Consider the following 22,073-nt stretch of genomic DNA (forward strand, 5'->3'; position numbering starts at 1 on the left):
AACTCTGACCAGCCTTCTGCCTTGCTACTACGAAATTTGGATCTCCCTTGAACTGTACTTCTGCCTTGTTTCATCCTTGTTGTGTCTGTGTTCCCCCAGGACTTCCGGACCACCCACCACCGCCATAGGACGATTGCTGCCACTGGGGGGGACAGACCCAGCACATTGGACGGAATCCCTGTTATTCCCAGTAACCCCTGAGCCTTCACTCACTCCCTACTTCCCTTTTCCCCTAAGTTTAATAAACTTTCTGGTGTGACGCAATTGTGGTCCTCTGGTCGTCTGTCTGAACCGTGACAGCAGGCTATGTTTTCATTAAAAATAAGCTACCCACAATGCATATGATTTCCTGCGGGCAGCCAGAATATCTGGCGCGTTAGTTTTGTGGAAGTATAGGCTATGTAGAAGGCTATGCAAACATGGAAAACTTTCTAAAAACAGGGACACTGTCCAAAAGGCCCAGTTAAAGCGATCAAAGAGGAGAAGCGAGAAAAACCGAAAGCAGGACACTGCAACGGCGAGATGTGATGGGGCAGAATGATGGAGGCAGAGGCGCTCCGGAGCGCAGGGGGGTAAAAAAAGGACGAGACAGAAAAGACTGCGCGAAGAAAACGAAAGTATGATGAGGCATACGGGCCGAGGCTTCACTATGATGAGGCATACGGCCCGAGGCTTCACTATGATGAGGCATACGGGCCGAGGCTTCACTATGATGAGGCATACGGGCCGAGGCTTCACTATGATGAGGCATACGGCCCGAGGCTTCACTATGATGAGGCATACGGGCCGAGGCTTCACTATGATGAGGCATACGGGCCGAGGCTTCACTATGATGAGGCATACGGGCCGAGGCTTCACTATGATGAGGCATACGGGCCGAGGCTTCACTATGATGAGGCATACGGGCCGAGGCTTCACTATGATGAGGCATACGGGCCTCGGCTTCACTATGATGAGGCATATAGGCCGAGGCTTCACTATGATGAGGCATATAGGCCTCGGCTTCAAGTGGATTGGGAGACAGACTGCCCAAAGCCACAGTGCGTGGTTTGCTGTGAGGTGCTATCTAACCAGTCTAATAGATAGATAGATAGATAGATAGATAGATACTTTATTGATCCCCAGGGGAAATTCATGTAGGGCAGCTGATTAAACATGATGCCTGGAATGCGTCAATAGAATGTGTTACTTTCCGGATGGTGGGGGTACGCGAGCCGAGTCAGGATGTAAGAAGGTGGTCCGCCGGAAAAAAACGTTTGGGAACCACTACTGATAATGATGCTAGAGAGGATGTGTTGAGACCCCCCTCACTGATGGTGATGCTGGAGATAGATAGATAGATAGATAGATACTTTATTGATCCCCAGGGGAAATTCAAGGTCTCAAGGTCTCAGCAGCATATGTACAACACAAACACATTCTTTAACAGCAGAAGAGTAATTAAAGTATATAATATAAAAACACAACTAAGCAGTAAGCAAGAGAGGATGCAAGAGAGGATGTGTTGAGAACCCCCCCCCCCCCTCTACTGATGGTGATGCTGGAGAGGATGTGTTGAGACCCCCCCCCCCCCCCTCACTGATGGTGATGCTGGAGAGGATGTGTTGAGACCCCCCTCACTGATGGTGATGCTGGAGAGGATGTGTTGAGACCCCCTCACTGATAGTGATGCTGGAGAGGATGTGTTGAGAACCCCCCCCCCCTTCACTGATAGTGATGCTGGAGAGGATGTGTTGAGCCTACTCACCGATGAGGTACATGCCGATCCAGTCCCCAGGGTCCACCTCCTCTTTGATGTCCCAGCAGATGACCATGTCCTGGGACTGGCCGATGGCATAGAAGGACGTGCTGACCATGAGCGTGGAGCGGCTGTCCGACGACACCAAGTCGGTGTCGCTGGTGGAGCGGGTGAGAGCCAGCGGGTCGTGGCCACCGTTCAGGTACTGCTCAGGGGCGAAGCTGAACCGGGCCGAGCCGTCCTTGCACCGACGCCGACCCTGGGAACTCCGCGACGGTGAGGCCATGGCCGCCAGACCCAGGAGCCGGTTCTGGTACAGGTTCTAAGGGGGAACACGCAGCACAAAACCGCACAGTGCATAACGGTGTTCTGATGCAAGGGTTCTCAATGGTGCTCTTGGACTACCCTTACTTACTGCCCCTAAGCATGCGCATAAGCACCTCTCCCTGACCCAACATACAGTAGTCCAGCTGTTTCTGACACACCCTCCTGCTTTAGTTCATCAAGAGCATTAATCACACTGATTTCAATGAGGTGAGTTTGGAGCAAAGACATGATGGAAATATGCAGACTCCAAATGCATGACTGAGAACCCTTTATTCTATTTGACTGAAAACCCTATATTCTATTTGACTGAGAACCCTATATTCTATTTCTATATTCTATTTGACTGATAACCCTATATTCTATTTCTATATTCTATTTGACTGATAACCCTATATTCTATTTGAGTGAAAACCCTATATTCTATTTGAGTGAAAACCCTATATTCTATTTGAGTGAAAACCCTATATTCTATTAGTCTTAAGCATAAGGCTGTGAGAGACATTTTGGGTGAGGCAAGTTAAGAAAAAGTGTTGTTTATTTAAGTTCAAGTTCCAAATTTGCAAAAAGAGAAGCAAGCAAAAAGCATGTTTAGCGAGGTTTAGCCAGGGTCATTGAGTATTTCGCAGGGATTGTGCAGAAATCTACTGCACAGGCATTGATTCTTTAGTAATGTATACAATTGTGTCTTTCACAGTAATTCATTTCAGGTACGATTGAATGTAAAATGCTTCCCACAGTTCACTGAACTTCCAAAAAGCAAAGGTAGACGGACAAAAAGCTACTCTGAGGACAAAATCCATATTACTGTGTAACCTACAGAAACTGCATCAAGAAAATGTGACACCCACTCACCTACAATGTTAGTCAGAAATAATATGACTTTGTACATAGACTACTGTGCATGATAAACCAGATGTGCTGTGGGACTAGATTAACAGTAATTGAACTCTAACTTTAACCGTGATGAACACAGGCAGCAGTCGTGTGTCTGTGCCTATCTCTGTGGGTACTGCCACTCTTCCTGTGTGTCTGTGCCTACTGTATGTCTGTGGGTACTGCCACTCTTCCTGATGCATTGGTGCAGACTACTGCAGGCTCAGAAAACACTGGGTGTAACTAGGACATGACAAGTACACACATGTAGATGAGAGGTGGGTGAAACAGCACAGCAGGACTCCTACTGTGTACAATGCAAACCTGCACTTCCCAACGACAGCACCAGTGTTTAAGACCAGTCTCCTGATAAGAGAGAAACCTCCATTCTCCTGATCAGAGAGAAACCTCCAGTCTCCTGCTCAAAGAGAAACCTCCAGTCTCTTGATAAGAGAGAAACCTCCAGTCTCTCGGGTTATATGATTTTAGCAAACAACAAATAACACTACAGCTTGCCTGCACTGTGTGTGTGTGTGTGTGTGTCTAATGTGTAATTCTGCCAGTACGATAGTGTGAGAAGATGGTGGTCTTGTGTGAGACAAGACACCAATGTTTTGTCAGAACTTAAAAGCTGCAACACTAAAATCCTATCCAATCATGTTAGATACTGACCAAACTACAGATCCATGTGTAGTATTTGACCAGACCACAGACCTGTGTGTAGCATTTGGATCACAAGGAATGTAAATGTAAATGTTTATTGAAATGTAAATCAAAAACATTATTGATTCTTTCCAAGAAATACACAATGAGGAACACACACAGTCAGGGTTTAGTTTGGGGTTTGGACCTCTACAGCTGGACTCAAATACTCCAAAGCAGTAGACATCAAAGTAGTGTATGAAATATATAAAGCAAATTGTACACAAATCGAGTAGGACTTCCAAAAGTGTAGCATACTTAGAAACATATACATAGCTATATTTATAATATAACATATACAAAAGTGTAGCATACTACTACTATACATACTATAGCTATAACGCCACACTGCACACATATCGCACTAAAATACTTAGTATAGAAACAAGCGACTGTGACTGGCTCAAACAACCAAATAGCATTTATGTTTCATTTTGCCCATTCACTGTGCATACCAGCGGCCCATATTTAAAGGAACCATATGTAAGATTGTGGCCAAAACTGGTACTGCAATCACTTTCAAAATACTGTAGAGAGATTGTGTCCCTCCCTTCCCCTGACTTCGAGGGTTGCCAACCCAGATGCCAAAACACTACTGACTTTGTGATTACTAGATAGGTGGAGGGTGGGGCATCAGGCTAAAACACAACATGACATGACAAAACACAACATCAACATCAGTTGAGGGCTGCAACATCACTTTTTAAATGACAATATCCTGGCCGGACTACTGTTGTCAGTGATATAAGTATTTGAAATGAACATGATTTCTTAATGTCTAGTGACATATCAGGGCCATTTTATGATTAATTGAAATACATTTCTTACATATGGTTCCTTTAAATAGGATGAAGGACAATAACTGGACAAGTAACTGCCCAGACACACTTTCAGACCACAATCTGACCATCGGTTCAACCCTGAACCCGCTGTTGGAGTCAGAGTCACTTTGGACAATAGCGTCTGCTACATACTAGCCACTTTACAAGTATGCATACTGTAAGTTATGTTAGGTGGGTCAGAGTCCAAAAGTCCAAAAGTGTCTATTTTATATTGGAGAGTTGGGTTATATTGTTTTTAGTAATGTACATTAGCAGCGCTACTTCATACTTGGAAAGAACTGAGGGTTTTATTTTGGGTGTGGGGTGCAGGGAGTGGGGGTGTGTGGGGGTGTGTAAGGGGTGTATGGGGGTGTGTGGGGGTGTATGGGGGGTGTGTGGGGGTGTATGGGGGTGTGTGTGAAGCTGTTCCCCTACGGCAAGCACAGAGGATGGGAAAGCACAGACACTGAGCACAACACACTAATGAGGATGCGTGGGGAGCAGCAAAGAGCTGATGAGGAGACAGAATCTGATTTCATATTCAGAAGCAAAGGAAAAGCTCTGGAGTCCTTTTCAACAAGCACCAGAGATCAACATGCACACACACACACACACACACAAATCTCATATACAGTACAGTGATGAATGTAAGTGGGCAGGAAGGCGGCCGTGTGTAATGTGTGATGATGTGGGCAGGCACGTGGTGATGTGATGGCTAGCGTCTGTATGACACACACACACACACACACACACTGACCTTAACACTACACAGGTTCAGCAGCATTATGATTCTCCAACTCAAAGCTCGACAGATCCTGAGGAAAAGCCAACACACAACACATGAGGCACGTTCTCATCCAACAGCTAGTTACTTAGCTCATCAATATGTCTGCACTTCATAGCTTTATCAAAATGTTTGTACCAGATATCATTCCCAATTACTACTATTGATTTAAATGTTATTTGATTATCACAGAACTACTGTGCTGTCTGTATAATGCTATAAAATGATATAGATGTCTTTTGATGCACCCATGGGTGCTACTGGAACTCTGCTCTTTTGATGAGCCCATGGGTGTTCCTGGAACTCTGCTCTTTCTGTCCAAACACACAGACTGCCTGGCCTCAACATGGTTTCATTCATTATCTTTGGCCTCAACATCTCACACAATCTATAATTTAAACCTGCGGAGGCCTTTCTAAATGTTGAGCTCTCCACCCAAACACTCATATTTTATTGATAGTGTTTGAAAATGTGCCTTTCATAAGTACAGCCTCTGAGATGAATGAACCGACTAAAATTTGGTATTCTGACTACGGCTCCATCGTCGAGTAATGCCACACATAGTAGAAATTGCTTTGCAGTGGTCCTTCCAGAAATCTCACCCATGGATATTTCAGTTATGCTGGAAAATGCAGACATGCAACATACAGTAATTAATACATTTATACACAGATGACAGACACAAGAAAACCAAGATTGCTACGTAGCAGCACATACAAACATGAGACAGAGAAAATACAGTACACTGACCAAGCAATAACACAATTGAAAGAAGAAATATTAACACACACACACACACACACACACACACACACACACACACAAACACACACACACACACACACACAAAGAAAAATAGCACAATAGCCCTGCAAAGAGAAGTCAGCAAAAGCAGAAGCCCCAATGAAAAGCACAATCCCTGTAGCACCAGTTGGGTTGTAGGAGCTCAGTGCGGTACATCCTACTCTAATCCATCATCACAATACTGCCTATACTGTACACACATAAACTATCTTTTATCCAATCAATAAAGTCTTGTTTTAATATGGGCCACCACATAAAGCATTTACATTAATCTTCTTAAAATGATCTGAATAGGGCCATTGGTCAACTCGTTGGCTCTTACAAGTGTTGCTACAGTATAACCACATATTACACCGCAAGGGAGTGGACTGTAAGCTCTTTAAAAACAATGCTTTTAAGCCTTAAGACTTCACATTTACCCGTGATCCATCTTTACGTTGGTTGGGTGGCATTTTAATTTAATGGATGACATTTGATTTCCCATTGGTGTGTTATGTCACGGACACAAAGTGCATTTTCATGTTTTCAGAGCAGTCATCTCCTGCATCTCTACATTCTTTTTGAATATAGAAATATGTCTGCAATGCCTGGTGCTCCCCTTACAGCTACTAAAAAAGCTCCCACCTCCACACCACCGAAATACATTCAACACCCCATATTCTGAGATGGCAAATGACATGATGCCTGTAACATGGACGCCATCTTTCATTACATCACAGGCAGAGTATAGCCTAGTTATGGGGGACACTTCAAAGACATCCCCCCAGTGAATAGCGCTTTTCAAAAAGGTTCAAAGAGCACTTTGAACCCCATGGTCAGAATGAAAACTCTGAGGAGATGGGGGGTACCATCCCTGACTGCAGAGTCCACTAATCTGGGAAAGTGTTGGGGATGGTCTCACAGCTGTCCACTGAAACTCTTCAGTATGCCATGACAGGACTGGGTACTTTAGAAATCAGATTTGTACTCTGCTTAATAAGTTCTGGCTTGTTTTGGTGTCATATAAAGGCACAAACTGGTGTGTATCAAAGGTCCATATACACCCAATAGGTCTTGTCTTGATGTTCTAAAGCTGTGAGACAGACAGTCCAAAAATGCAATGCTGACGATGACATTGGAGACAGATAAAAAAACACTTTGTATTGTGTGTAGACAAATAGGCCACACCCTGCATTTATGACCCACAGCATTTGCATGCTTTGGAAGAGTTACTTATATTGCATAGGGACCTTTTCCCTATTGAAACATGGTGGAAACACCATGTCTCTTGTGACAGTCTATTGTACAATATTTCCTCATCTTAACCAGTCCTCCCTGAAGCAGGCGATGGAATGCAATTCGACCATAATCACGCCACAGAATAACAGATAAATAGATTAGACTGAAACCAATGTGGGGAAATGCAGGACAGGGCTCCAGTGTAGCAGCAATCCAAACCCCATGGCACCCCCCCAGACAGACCCCATGGCATCCCCTCAGACAGACCCCATGGCACCCCCTCAGACAGACCCCATGGCACCCCCTCACATAAAGGTATATAAAATGGAAAAGACTCAATTAGCAGCACCAGACCCCCACTGGTCTGCAGATCTATCCTAGTCAACAGTGGGGAATATGGGACACCATAACACTGTAAACTGGGGGTCTCTTGGTTGGGCTGTAACAAGCTCTCAGGTGAGCACTTTCCAGAACAGGACAGTTTAATGAAATCTTCAGCTCCCACTGGACAGACCACATGTCAGATTGTGCTAGCAGGTTTACTGTGGTTGTACTGGGGCAGTCTGTGATGAAGTACTGTCCTCTGAATCCAAACAGCTTGTACATTTACAGCTTCACTACGCAACTGTAGGACAAACAGTGGAGCCACCAAGAACAGCATGCCGTTGTGCTAATGATACTCGTATACTGATCGTAATGCTGCTCCAAGAGAAACCGTATAATATGGTATATGCGTAAGAACTAGAAAGAGGAAAATGTATATATATATATATATATATATATATATATATATATATATATATGTACAAATATAAACAAGCAAATGTGTTGATAAAGTACATTTCAAATGCAATGTATTGTCTATCACAGCAAAACAGTCTGCTTCCCAAAGTATTTGTTTCACTAAGCCATAGAGCCATCCAGCCGGCCTCCCTCCAGCCATTGCACTATTGTTTGGGAGGAACCATGACAGTTACATTCATTTGCAGTGACTGGGTGTCTGCAGCTAAGCGATCTCTGGGCACTGGGAAGCAGGCGGCCCTGTGTGTGTGTGTGTGTGTGTGGGGTGTGTGTGTGTGTGTGTGTCTGTGTGTGTGTGTCTGTGTGTGTGTATGTGTGCGTTTATGTGTATATGTGCTTGTGTGTGTGTGTGTTTGTGTATGAGTGCGTTTATGTGTATAGGTGCTTGTGTGTGTGTGTGTGTGTGTGTGTGTGTGTGTGTGTGTGTGCGTTTATGTGTATATGTTCTTGTGTGTGTGTGTGTATATGTGTGCGTTTATGTGTATATGTGCTTGTGTGTGTGTGTATGTGTGTGTCTGTCTGTGTGTGTATGTGTGTGTGTGTATGTGTGTGTTTATGTGTATATGTGCTTGTGTGTGTGTGTGTGTGTGTGTGTGTGTGTGTGTGTGTGTGTGTGTCGTGCGCGTGTGTGTGGGTGTGTTTGTGTACGCACGCATGTGTGTGTGTTTGTAAGGAGTTGAAGCAAGGCATCCTCAGCTGGGCGGCATCCAGCCTAAATAAATCCGCTGTGGAGGACCAGGGCATGCATGAGTGGACACAGGCTCGGGGATGTCCACTAACCTACTGACACTGTAGGCAGCAATCCAATGAGCCCAGCTCCCTACGGGGGGGACGGGGGGGGCTTATCAGGAGGGTCACACACAGAAACATATGCGTGTGCGGCCATGCGTGAAATGCATGGTGGGTAAAAGTGAATGGACCATCTGTGTGGGGGCCATCCAGTTTATGTTGCAGATGTGGCTCTCGCTGGTGCGGGTGTCACCAAAGGCTCTGTGGGCGTCGAGCGAGAGAGCAGGGACAATGTAGAGAACAGAGAAGAGAGAACGGAGAGAGAGAGAGAGCTCCTCCAGCGAAGGTCAGATGGCCGCCTTAGTTTGAGTTTGTCACTGATATAAACGGTGAAGTATTACAACTGTAAGAGAGAGATTCCATGCGGTGTAACCCTGCTGTAATCCCCTAGGGCTGCTTTATATTAATTGTCCTTGAGGATAATTATGATACGATATTAGTGCTTTTCCCCCCTGATCACTGAGAGATGAAAGGTGAAAGCTCCCTGCTTTGTTCTTGCTATTTAAGCTGGGAGACCACGCTCCCCATAGCAGTGAGCCTAATTGAAAGGTACATCCTCATTAAAGCGTTAAGAATGATTATTTTTGTGCAGCTTAACATTCTCACCTCTTACAGGTTAATGCTGCCTGTCTCATCGTGTCACTGTGTGACTGTTCAGACTCTGGTGAGCATCACCACTACCTGTCTGTGCTGTTAACACACTCATCAGTGGAGAGAAAGGGTTAATAAACAATGACAGCAAGCTGATGTAATAATGTAGTATAATAATAGTATAAGAAAATATACCCTTTTGATCCCGTGAGAGAATTTTGGTCTCTGCATTTATCCCAATCCGTGAATTAGTGAAACACACTCAGCAAACAGTGAGGTGAAGCACACACTAATCCCAGCACAGTGAGCTGCCTGCAACAACAGCGGTGCTCGGGGAGCAGTGAGGGGTAAGGTGCCTTGCTCAAGAGCATTTCAGGCGTTCCTACTGTTCGGGGTTCGAACCGACAACCCTCCGGTTACAAGTCCGAAGCGCTAACCAGTAGGCCACGGCTTCCCCCATGTAGGCATGTGTTGTCATTCTTATGCAGTGACAATTGTATTTCTTTGATCACTGAAAATTCCATTACTGAAAAAATACATTTTAAAATTCATAACACGTGAAACTGAAAAATGATACCATCTACAGGGAATCCATAGCCCCTTACCCATGCTTGTAGTACCACTGAAGTGAAACAGATCGTGTAAGCCTAGCCAAGCCGTGTACCATGACAACAAACACAGCAAATGATTAAGTATAAGTATAAGTATATATACTTTTTTGATCCCGTGAGGGAAATTTGGTCTCTGCATTTAACCCAATCGGTGAATTAGTGAAACACAAACAGCACACAGTGAACACACAGTGAGGTAAAGCACACACTAATCCCGGCACAGTGAGCTGCCTGCTACAACGGCGGCGCTCGGGGAGCAGTGAGGGGTTAGGTGCCTTGCTCAAGGGCACTTCAGCCGCGGCCCACTGGTCAGGGCTCGAACCGGCTACAATTCCAGAGTGCTAACCAGTGGGCCACGGCTGCCCACAATTACGCTCAATCAAGATTACACTCAATCAAGCCGCTTACGCTGCCGTGGCAACTCCCTAAATCAACATCATGTTTTGTCCTCTTCCACATCTCCCACCTCTGACACCTGACACGGTGAAGCCTCATTCTCACTCCCACATCTCCCACCTCTGACACCTGACACGGTGAAGCCTCATTCTCACTCCCACATCTCCCACCTCTGACACCTGACACGGTGAAGCCTCATTCTCACTCCCACATCTCCCACCTCTGACACCTGACACGGTGAAGCCTCATTCTAACTCAGCATATGACAGACCCCTCTCAAGCACCAATACACACTTTGTGCAAGGAAAAGACACACTGATTCTTGCACCCCATACCTCTACCAAAACTAGCAGTTTAATACATATTTCCAAAGGCAAAAAGGACACAATGTTCCACCCCCACCCTTGCATATTGGACATGGTATAACCTATACTGTTGCATCCCTGGGGACAAGCTATGGAAGCGTCTACTCACAGCTCTCCTGCTGAGGTGTGCTGTGGTGTGAGGCTTGGGTACATCCGTTGCCTGTGTCGATGGTGGGGATAATTAATTCCCCAGATGGCCACTGTTGACATTTTCACTCTTTGCGCTGGCAGAAGCCCCTCATTCATTACCACCGTCGAGCAAGCACTGATATTCTATGGGCTGTCAGTGGTTGGAAGTGTCACCAGAATGGAAGATACAAACTGTCAGTTGACACACCATCAACAGGGCACATGGAAGCTCTAATAGAGCTTCGATCACACCATTTTTGTTTCAGTCAGTCGTTCCTACATTCATTAGACTTCCATTATGGAAATGAATGACTTGCAAGAGATTGATGTTGAAAATGGCTTCCTATCAGTGTGATGTGAATCTAAAAGTGCTCAGCATAATATCATATCACTCCCAGTCACCACACTACAGTAATAACAACAATAGATAATGCCAAAATACATGCAAATGAGTAGACAATAGATAATACCAAATAAAAACAATATATGCAAATTAATCTCTTGGGCACTAAAGCATACTGTACAGGGCAGACATATATAACATTGTCTTTCATATGTAAGCTAAAATAAAAGCTTTTTCATTCGGTAATAATTCTATTTTAAACTGGTTGAGCTTGAGGAGAGCATGAAGGCTTCTGCTCCTCACTGCCCCCACCCCCCCATATATAGGTCAACTGCGTAAGTATTTATGAGGTTATAACATTGAGCCGTGGGCATTCCTCTGTTTTCATACTAGAAACAGCAACATTTCAAAAGACAGAAGAAAATGTTTTTTTGCCGTTTGCTGTTGACACGCTGTGCTAAACATGCATTTATAAAAGGCTTACAAAACATTAAACAGATGCAGTGTTCTCAGGGCATGAGCTTTGACATTGTTTTTTTAAATGTGGTTTTGGACAGAAATACTAAGACATGTGCTCTGTCTGTATTAAGAGAAACAAGACGCTCTTGTCCACCTCATCTGACATCTGTAGTATTACTTTCCATGAAATACTGCAATAAATGAAGGCTATCTGGCCTTGCATCTGGGAGTGCAACATAACATACTGTCTGTAATAATATCAGCATAAGAGGCACTGGTACAATGTAAATATATCCCTTTTATTGTTGTGATGCACACAGCTACATACAGGTCTGTGGTGCACAACATAGGAAGACTCAGGGTCTTTCTTTCCGATAGGAATGATACGTATGGTTCTCCACAATACCCCCTTTCACAGACTATTTGTGTCTCCCTTCCTTACAGCATGTTCTATTCTTAGAACCCTCCCGGAACACTGCATGGACTCTGCCCTCAGAACCTCAGAGTGGCTTCTTTACTGTATGGGCTATTTTTAGAACGAGTCGTGTGTACCGCGTCCTCTCCGTCGCAGAACCTCTGCCCGTGACATCGCCTGTGACGTCACCGTGACGCCACCTGTACGCCTCTTTGTTTCATACGCTGTTTGTGTAAACCTTGCTGTCAACACTGTTTTCTAAGCTCCTCTCATAAATAGTTAATAGCATTTGCTTGTCTTTACTCTTCATAAAGTCAGTCAGTTTAAAGCACTGTATGGTGGGAGGTCATCTCTACTTCTCCACTGTCATGTTATATTATTAGGGTTTAGGGACTTCAGTTGGTTGATTCTGTTTTCTGCACAGAAATGTTCATGTGGTAAATGATGCTGCTTTTAGTGCACGAGACTGATTATCAGCTCTTGTCAAGAAAGCACCATGAAATAAGCAGTTCATTTGTTTAGAGAGTTTAATTTAGCCATCCTCAATTACCTCCCCGAAACAATCAGGCCATAGCAAACGACTTTCATTACTGTGCTTGTCATCTCTAAGAATAGATGAACACTTGCAAATATGGACGAAATTGCTTTCTATTCTCCAATGCAATTCCCCACTGAATTGGGCTTTCAGTGTTGTTATTATTGTTGTTGATGTCCAGTCTGAGACGTGAGATATGCCACTGCTTCCAAACCTCTATGACCGCCCAAGCACACCATTAAGGTCAGAACATCCGGACAATTTAACGCTCACCACAGCGCTCCCGCTAAAGCCTATGCTCCTTGAACAGTGTGGCTACACACACACAGCCATGTCTATGCTCCGTGAACAGTGTGGCTACACGCACACAGCCATCTCTGTCTAAGGGTTTGATGGGCATTGGCAAAGCAGTAACTAAACGCACACAGTGGTCACTGGTGAGGCCTTTTGGGAACTCAGTGCTGCTACTGCTGCCATAAAAATAGATATACTGCTGCAAGGTTAGAGTGACGGATAACACATAGATACAGAAGTACGCAAATATATCAATATATCAAATATAACTACAGTTCCTATTTGAATACGGAAGTACGCATATATCAATAATAACTACAGTTCCTATTTGAATACGGAAGTACGCAAATATATCAATTATAACTACAGTTCCTATTTGAATATGGAAGTACGCAAATATATCAATTATAACTACAGTTCCTATTTGAATACGGAAGTACGCAAATATATCAATTATAAACAGTTCCTAGTTGAATACGGAAGTACGCATATATCAATAATAACTACAGTTCCTATTTGAATATGGAAGTACACAAATATATCAATTATAACTACAGTTCCTAGTTGAATACGGAAGTACGCATATATCAATTATAACTACAGATCCTAGTTAAAATTGAAAGAAGGGCAACTGGTGCAGATATTTCAATAATTGACTTCAGCTGCTCTTTTAAGAGCGTGCCTCAAATGTGCTTTTTAGAACTTCATTGATGTATGAACCATGTCCACTCTTGGGTGCAGTGGCCTGAGCTGGCTGGCATATTGACTTCCACACTCCAGCCTTGATTACCATCTCTAATCACTTCTTCGGCCTCAATGCGGCCGCCGCTTCGACTCTTTTTCCCGCTGCTTATATGGACCTCACCGACCTCTCACATATCTGGGATGGGTCACGGCGCAGTGGCGTCCGGTAGGGCCGGACCGAGAGCTGCCACGCCTGATGAAGTTACTGCTAAATCAATAGCCATCCTCACTCCAGCGAGATGCTGATGGGGGTCCCAATATGACTCAGCTCACCATTTCACTCCAGCAGGGGAGAGCTGAAGTAGCCTCCTGCAAGGTAGCGGAGGACCCGAGGGGGGGGGGGGCACAAGCAACTGTGTGGTTAAGTGTTTTTTGAGGCTTATGAGCCTTTTTAAATTTGCTGAGGTGTTGTAGAAATTGATTCCAGCTGCCAAAGAATTTGTATTCATGGCGAGAGCCGTGTTATTGAAGTACGATTTACAGAATGTTGATCAGAGAATCAAATGATATCAAGATTTTCAAGAAATATCACAGCATGTATAATTTGAGTCTGAATGTTAGATTACTTGAAATTGATTTGATTTAATTTAATGCATGTCATACATACCTTGGTTTAAAGTGTGTTACACCATAAACTGATGAATGAGAAGAATTGTGATCTTTCTTCTATAAGTGTTAAGACCTGAGAGAAGAAATGTTAAGATGTCTGTTTATAAATCCCTCATATGGAAACCTAGAACCAATAATATTGTGCATCAGAGTGAGAACTTCCACAAAAGCTTCCTCGGCTATCAGGTGACATTAAAGGATGGCACTCTGATATGGGTTCAGTGTCTGCCCGTCAGTTTGAGTTTGTCTCCAGGCCTGAAGGAAATGAGGTCATCTGCTACCCAGCCGACGTTGTAAACTGTCTACTGAGTTTACTGGGGTCAAACGACAAGCCTGGCAAAGAGGTGAAGTCTCCAGCCAAATGTGACAGCCGATTAAATAACAAATGGAAAGACCTGAACTGAGACTTAGCCACAGGGGACTAAAGTGTCACTATAGTGTGTGTGTGTGTGTGTGTGTGTGTGTGTGTGACTGAAACCAAAATAATATGGATCCCAACTATCCTTTGCCAAAGCTCTCTCCAAGAGAGTCCATCTGCTTGTCTATCAGTGCTAGCAGTGGGGCAAATGTGTAGCTTCCCCATCACAGTGCCCTTTCTACTGTTTATAGGGCTCGTCCTAAAGGAGTTGCCCCATGCTTCCTCATATAAGGACAGATCAATAACATTGTACTTTTACCCCTCCTCAAAGTGACCCTGAAGTCTCAGCATCTCCACAAAATGACCTCTTCTAACTGACATGGTGTAATTATATTGCTCTTTTTCTGTGACACTACAAAGGTTGGTAGTGACAAGTCTTTCTAATATCCTGTAGGCTATGGCTACTTGCTAGCCTATCTGTCAGAAAGAGCTGAGATTTTGTATCTGACAAAAAGAGGCTAAATCTGACAGTTTTCATGAGAAATTACATTCGTTGCTCTGGAATTAAGAGTATTTACACCTGCCTGCTTAGCCAGTTTATGACGTAAAAAAATGCCTAGCTGTAATATTCGCCATTGAGATATAGAACTAAACTCCTACATTTAGGGTTCTAGTGGACGATTTAACGTATTGGCAGAGTTAAGGGCGCCCCAATAGACGTATAACCTATCATGCATTTTACTTTCTTTAAGACGCAAACAAACCGTAGTTCCATTCAGCTGCTTAAAATCAAAACACCCTCCACTGACAGCGGGTTAGTTATTCTAGAGCCCCTATGAACAGCGGGGGGTATATGAGAAACACCAGGCGACACGGGAAGCGCAACACAAAGGAACAGAACATCCCCGTAGCCTATACGACGTTGGCCATACATTCTATAGGATGTATAAGGGAGATGGGGTAGGCTAGTGGAGAAACATGGTGGTGCTTTTTTCCTGAAACAAAAACAGCCAATGGACACGTTCATTCCTGTCCCATCGCAGGCAGAACACTTCACCAGTGACAGACGGCACATGTTCGGTTTAGGCTACTATCACACAAGATCAGGCTCACCGAAAGCAGTAGCACAACAAAGCAACGCGAACCTACCTGGGATAATATAACCTGTCTGTGAATCATACTCCAACTGCGAGTGGTTACATCCGAGACGTGACCGACATACTTAGCAGTAAGAACATCCGACGAGCATGTTTTGCGGTCCCAAGCACGCACGGTGGCCCGGTGATAGCGCGCGCTCCATTATCACACCATTCTCCTCATCCGCCCGCTTCCCGTTGGGTACCACACATCAACAGCCAATGGGAGCACTTCGTGTCTGGGCTCCCACCGCCTCTCTACCGCCACCCTACACCAACATGGGTAAGGATGGAGAGATTGAGTGGGGCCGTGGCAATGGGCAGACTGGCCCGTTCAAATACTATGGGAGGAGTCGAACAGTGTTTTCTCTGCAAAAGTTCATTATTTTGGACTGGATATAGTACCTGTGCATTGATCTACACTACAGGACAAGATTATTGGCAAGATGACATTACTGAGTCTTACACTCAGTCTTACTGAGTCTTCATATGCCCATCCAAAGGGCGTAGGTTTGGTCTGAGCTTTCGTGGGGACACTACCCACTGACCCCCCCCAAAAGCCACTCATCTCTTTCATCAGCCACTATAGATATACAAAATGATTAAAATGTGCTACTGTCCAACTTGATCTAACTATACTGTGTAGCCTAAATAATCTGATATACAGATATGTAGGCTATATTTAACATTTAACATTTTATTTTCTATTTGGTCTGTTATGAAATCATGCATTGACCCATTTAGGCACAGCTCAGTTTTAAGAAACTTAAATACATGCATGCTTAGCATTTTGTGAAAAGAAATCATTAAGGCTACATTGACAGACTCCGTGACCGTGAGCTGCCTGTATATTCTCTGATTCTAATATTTACAGATATCTAGGCGATGTAAGCACAGCTCAGTTTTAAGAAATGCTTAAAGCCGAAAGACCATGTTGAATTTTGCTACAATTTATTTCAAAACCGGATTACTCTGAAACAGCTAACTATACACGGGAATGCATTACACCTTTGTGTTCGGTAAGGTCTGCTGTTTATTCTGATATATGTCATGTGTTGCGTGAAGAGTGTGTATTCCACTGAGACGAATGGATGTGGAGATGGGCGCAGAGAATAATTATTCAATCTCTTGAAGTTATTTTTCTCGCGAACTGTTTCACAGTAAACAGTGGCTAGCTAGCACCGTTTAAAAGCTGAGAAAAGGCTCTTTCACGTGACTGTCCTGTACTTCTCGAGGAGTTCAACAGAGAAGAATGGGTGAATTTGGACGCACTTCATATGCCGAAGTGAAGCTGAAGCGCTGCGCAATGCTGCACAGGAGACTGCGGCTCACTGGTAGTTATTATAGGTAACTTCAAATCAGCGCGATTTACCCTTATAGGCTACTGCACATTACAAGATCTGTACGAGATGATCCGTAGCACTGAATTGAGAAATGATTTAACTCTTTTGTAGCGCATGTGAGCGCTTTTCCCCCCCATTGGTGGGGACATTTCAGTCGTAATTATGGGATTGTCAAAGTTTTTTTTTTTTCGTCATCTACTTCCTGAATTTTTGGTCAACGATACCCGGGACACCGAACCACCGGGGCACATGAAATTTGGTGGGTATGTAGCCCCACTAGACCTTTACGGAAAAATTTTGTTTTGTCCCCGGGGGCCTCCCCCCCCCACCCGTGCTGGGCCCCCCGAACCACAAAAAAAGCAGTTTTTCCTAAATAACTACCTGAACCGTGGCACTGAGGATGAATAATCTTTTATGGTATGTTGGTCTCAAAGGCCCACATCAACCTGGCCCATAATCACTCATTTGTGATTTGCACCCCCCCGGTAAAAAATGAAAATGCAATATTATTCTGCTTTAATCGCCCCTATTTTCAGTTAAGATGTTCAGAACTGCACCAAATTGTATGTGTATGATTGACCTGGCATTCTCTGGGGTATGCCAAGTTTACGTAGAATTTCATCCATGGGGGGGTCTAAAAAAAATTAGGTTATGTGTACATTTAGTGACTGTACACTCATTAGCCTGTAGATGGCGGTGCACACATATACACATGCACACAAACACAGGCACCCACATACTATCGGTATTAGAATGGCCGATACATAATTACAAATTCAGTAGGATTAAAAGAAAGCCAAAATAAATATTCATCATCATCATCATGGCTGCATTTCCAGTATTGGCGATAAGTACTGTAGTCATTTGTCCACTAGATGGCTCATCGTTGCAGTGAGACGTAATTTTGTTGGAAGTTAAAAGTGGGTTGGAAAAACAATGGACGCTTCCTACAAGGACTGTAGTTTACCGCAGAGAACGTCTAATAAGGATAGGACGATGTTCACATGAAATGTAATTCCCATTTCTTCTTGAAGCCAAAATAAATCTGAGGATGTTTATCGGACATGCTTGGTTTTTACTGCAGGTACGTTAATCTTATAATATTAATACGTTTCAGACTACTGTTACTTAATTTGTGCATTGACAATAAAGTATTACATGAACTAAAGATGACTAAAATCTTATGTAGAAGAAGAAACATTCACAAAAAATCCATCCATCCAAAAATGACCTTTGTTTTTGATAGCTGTTGAAAACGGCATGGAACTGACAGAGATGGTTTTGTTTACAAATAAATAAATAAATAAATAAATAAATAAATAACATTATGCTGATACCTTTTGCTTTTCCCAAATACAATGTAGCCTACAGGTGTAAGTGACCTTTCATCAATCCAGTTGCAATGGATGAACTGTGATGAACTGCCCTACTTGTGATTGTTTAGAGATTTTAAAGGTTTTATAACAATGCTACATCTTCTTTGGCTATTCTACAATCTATTCACCTTTTCAGCACCAGTAGGCTACTTTCTGTGCAGCCGCATACACACACTCAGGCATGCCAAACAAGCATACACAAAAGTTTCAAAAGTGGGGGATGGAGTAAAATATGGAGACAAATTGAAGTGTGATTTATTTTCGCGGAACGAATGTACAGGACTGAGCGGCGGTCATATTTTGTACCGCTATGCGGTACATCTAATTTGACATTGGTGTGGACACGTCCTTCGGTCCCCACACAAATATACGCCCATGTGCCCATCATCATGTCATTTGTACAATTTCATGAAGTTTGTTTTGCCTTTAATCTGTTCAGTGTAGTAATCTATTCTACCATAAAGGTAAAACACTCGCCTGTTAAGGTGGCAATGTGTTTATTTAAGAATATATTCATTCATCCTTAATTCGAATAGTGTCGAATAGTCGAATAGTGTTATGAGCTGCTATGAAAGTGTGAACACTATATTTGAGATACAATTAGTGCTTCTTCAGCAAACTTAGGTGAGCATTGGACACCCTATAACATAGAGGAGAAGGAGATTGTAGTAGGCTAGTCACACTGAAGCATACATGAACATGACATTTTGATGAATTTTTTGAGTTTTCAAGAAACAGTATTTAGCCTTAAGCTTAAGTGAGAGATGAAAATGATGAGATTACAAAGAATAAATTAAGCCAACAGCACAATGAAAATGGTGGTTTTCATAATGAGAGACTCTCGCTTAATTGAAAATAGGCCTATTTGTTGTCAGTGCAAACTAACGTTGCTGTAAATCTCACACCTCAACATATCCTCTTTCATTTGTACCCAGATGTCTCTGAAAAAGAAAAACACTGTGGATACTAAACATCTATTTTTTGTCATAAATTGATATGTTGGATGTTTGAGGACAAAAGCTAGATAAAGCAAACCAAAGTTCTCTGAATTCCCTGATGAAAGTGGCACCCCTGGTAAAGATGAGTAAAAATAGTTATAACAACTCGTTTGGTATTTTATCTTAATTTCAGAATGAAGACAATTAGGGAAAATCCAACCTTAACTTTATTTATTCTGAGAGGGAAAAAAATCCTCATAAATATTCATAATCATAACAAAAACACATGTGCCACGATAACTGTCACCCTTGTATTCTAATTCTTTGTAAAGCCTCCCTATGCTAGGTCCTAGTCTTGTCATAATGTGCTAATAGGTCCTAGTCTTGTCATAATGTGCTAATAGGTCCTAGTCTTGTCATAATGTGCTAATAGGTCCTAGTCTTCTCATAATGTGGTGGAATTGCCAGTGGGGTTGCTTGATTTTGTGTTGATTTTGTGTTCCGTAAACAATTTTTGCATTGGTCTGGAGATCTGAAGGTTTTGGTGACCTGCTGGATGATGCAATCCTGACCCACTATGAGCGTGTTGGCAGAGGCATCCAGATTTTGATTTAAAATGCTCAGGTATTTAAAATACCCAGGTATAATACCATCCACCTCAATAAGGTTCCTAGGACTTTTGGATTAAAAATAGCCCCAGAATATCGCAGACACCACTTAACTTGTAGATGGGCATAAAGTTCGTTTCAGTATAGTCATTCTTCTGTGTACACCACACCCACCTGGAATGATTGTTGGCAAAAAGCTCTATTTTCGTCTCAGCTGCCCATGTCCTGGCGAGCCATCTAAATAATCTGTTAGCATGGAGGCAGAGGTGGGAAAGCCCAGCCAGTCCTACCATGTATTGGTTCTACCTGTGCACAGGTGATACAAGTCCTACCATGTATTGGTTCTACCTGTGCACAGGTGATAAAAGTCCTACCATGTATTGGTTCTACCTGTGCAGTGTGCACAGGTGATACAAGTCCTACTATGTATTGGTTCTGCAGGGAGCCAATAAATATGGAGGATGCTGTATTGAAATCAGACCCAAATTCATAATTCATGCTCCAAAGCTTGGTGGACCGTTTTTAATTGTTGTTGGTGTCTGTATTAAAGCATACACTTTCCCTGCTGGCCACACATACAGTTGTGCACACACACACACACACACACACACACACACACACACACACACACACACACACACACACACACTCACTCACACATACACTCACACACACACACACACACACACACACACACACACTGTTTAATATTCTGGCATACCCATGCAGATCTGGCAGGGCTGGCTGCTTTCAAACACCACACTCAATTTGCATAATTCCTAGATTGTTTGCAAAATTACACACTTCAGTCAAAACATATACACATATTTGTGAAAATGCTATTAGTTTTCATTGAACCAACACAGTCCTCAATGATCAGACACTATTGTAACCAGTTCCACGCTGCTGTGATAAATAAAAAACACATTTGTAATATACTAGATTTTTGGCCAGACATTGTTATGTAAGGGATCATTTAGATGACAAAAAAATAGTGACAAACCCACAATATTCTTCATGGTTAGTTTGAGATCTAGGGAGAATGTACACAAATAACAAGCAAAATGTACACAAATAACAAACAAACAAACAAACAAAAAAGCATGATTGCAAATCAGATATGGCCCAGACTGAACCATAAACAAGTCCAGCCAATCAACACGTTGCTTGAGATGATGCATGGGTCCAGCCAATCAACATGTTGCTTGAGATGATGCATGGGTCCAGCCAATGAACATGTTGCTTAACATGTTAACTCCATGTTAACATAAGTTGATATGGAGTTAGCACTACGTTGAATGTGCTTTGAGTGTGCATCAAGTTGATATGGAGTTAGCACTACGTTGAATGTGCTTTGAGTGTGCATCAAGTTGATATGGAGTCAGCACTACGTTGAATGTGCTTTGAGTGTGCATCAAGATATCGAGGCTTGGAACCGGACAGGAGGGCCAAAACCAAAGAAATGCTCATACTTTGATATAAGTTTGTGTAATGATTTCATATTTCCACATGGATGACAATATACTTAATGAACAATATTTTATAATTTATTTAAAAATATTTGCTACATTTTATACATTCAGAAATAGTTACATGCGCCTTTTTGGCACCAATGTTTTATTCAAATCTTGACATAAATCATGGGCGTACTGTATCTGATAAAATTATGAGCAAAGATGTACAGTAATGTGCTTTAAAAGAACAACAATGCATTTTCATACAATAAAACTCATATAAAACATTCTTACAAGTCATTGAATGTAATTTTGCCCTGTGGTATGCAGCCTTTTCACTGCAAAAAATAAAATCTAGCCAAATGTTATTCATTTTATATGCTCCTGTGTCTGCTCCACTGCACTGTAAAGTGCTCCTGTGTTTGCTCCACTGTAAAGTGCTCCTGTGTCTGCTCCACTGTAAAGTGCTCCTGTGTCTGCTCCACTGCACTGTCTGTGCTTCTGCATTAACT

General features: G+C 42.9%; 1 protein-coding gene across 1 annotated transcript in view; it reads right to left on the reverse strand.

Annotated features, from left to right (window-relative positions):
* Window positions 1-16,035, reverse strand: part of LOC125309833 (E3 ubiquitin-protein ligase HECW1) — a 107,988-nt gene extending 91,953 nt beyond the window's left edge. The window contains exons 1-3 of the mRNA XM_048266956.1: window positions 15,856-16,035; window positions 5,219-5,276; window positions 1,748-2,060 (exon numbers count right to left, since the gene is read on the reverse strand). Of these exons, the coding sequence (XP_048122913.1) occupies window positions 1,748-2,060; window positions 5,219-5,245 (340 nt within the window). The 5' untranslated portion in view covers window positions 5,246-5,276; window positions 15,856-16,035. The remainder of the gene's footprint in view (window positions 1-1,747; window positions 2,061-5,218; window positions 5,277-15,855) is intronic.
* Between the last annotated feature and the right edge of the window lie 6,038 nt (window positions 16,036-22,073).

The sequence above is a fragment of the Alosa alosa genome, chromosome 16, assembly GCF_017589495.1.
Source record: "Alosa alosa isolate M-15738 ecotype Scorff River chromosome 16, AALO_Geno_1.1, whole genome shotgun sequence".
NCBI lineage: Eukaryota > Metazoa > Chordata > Actinopteri > Clupeiformes > Clupeidae > Alosa > Alosa alosa.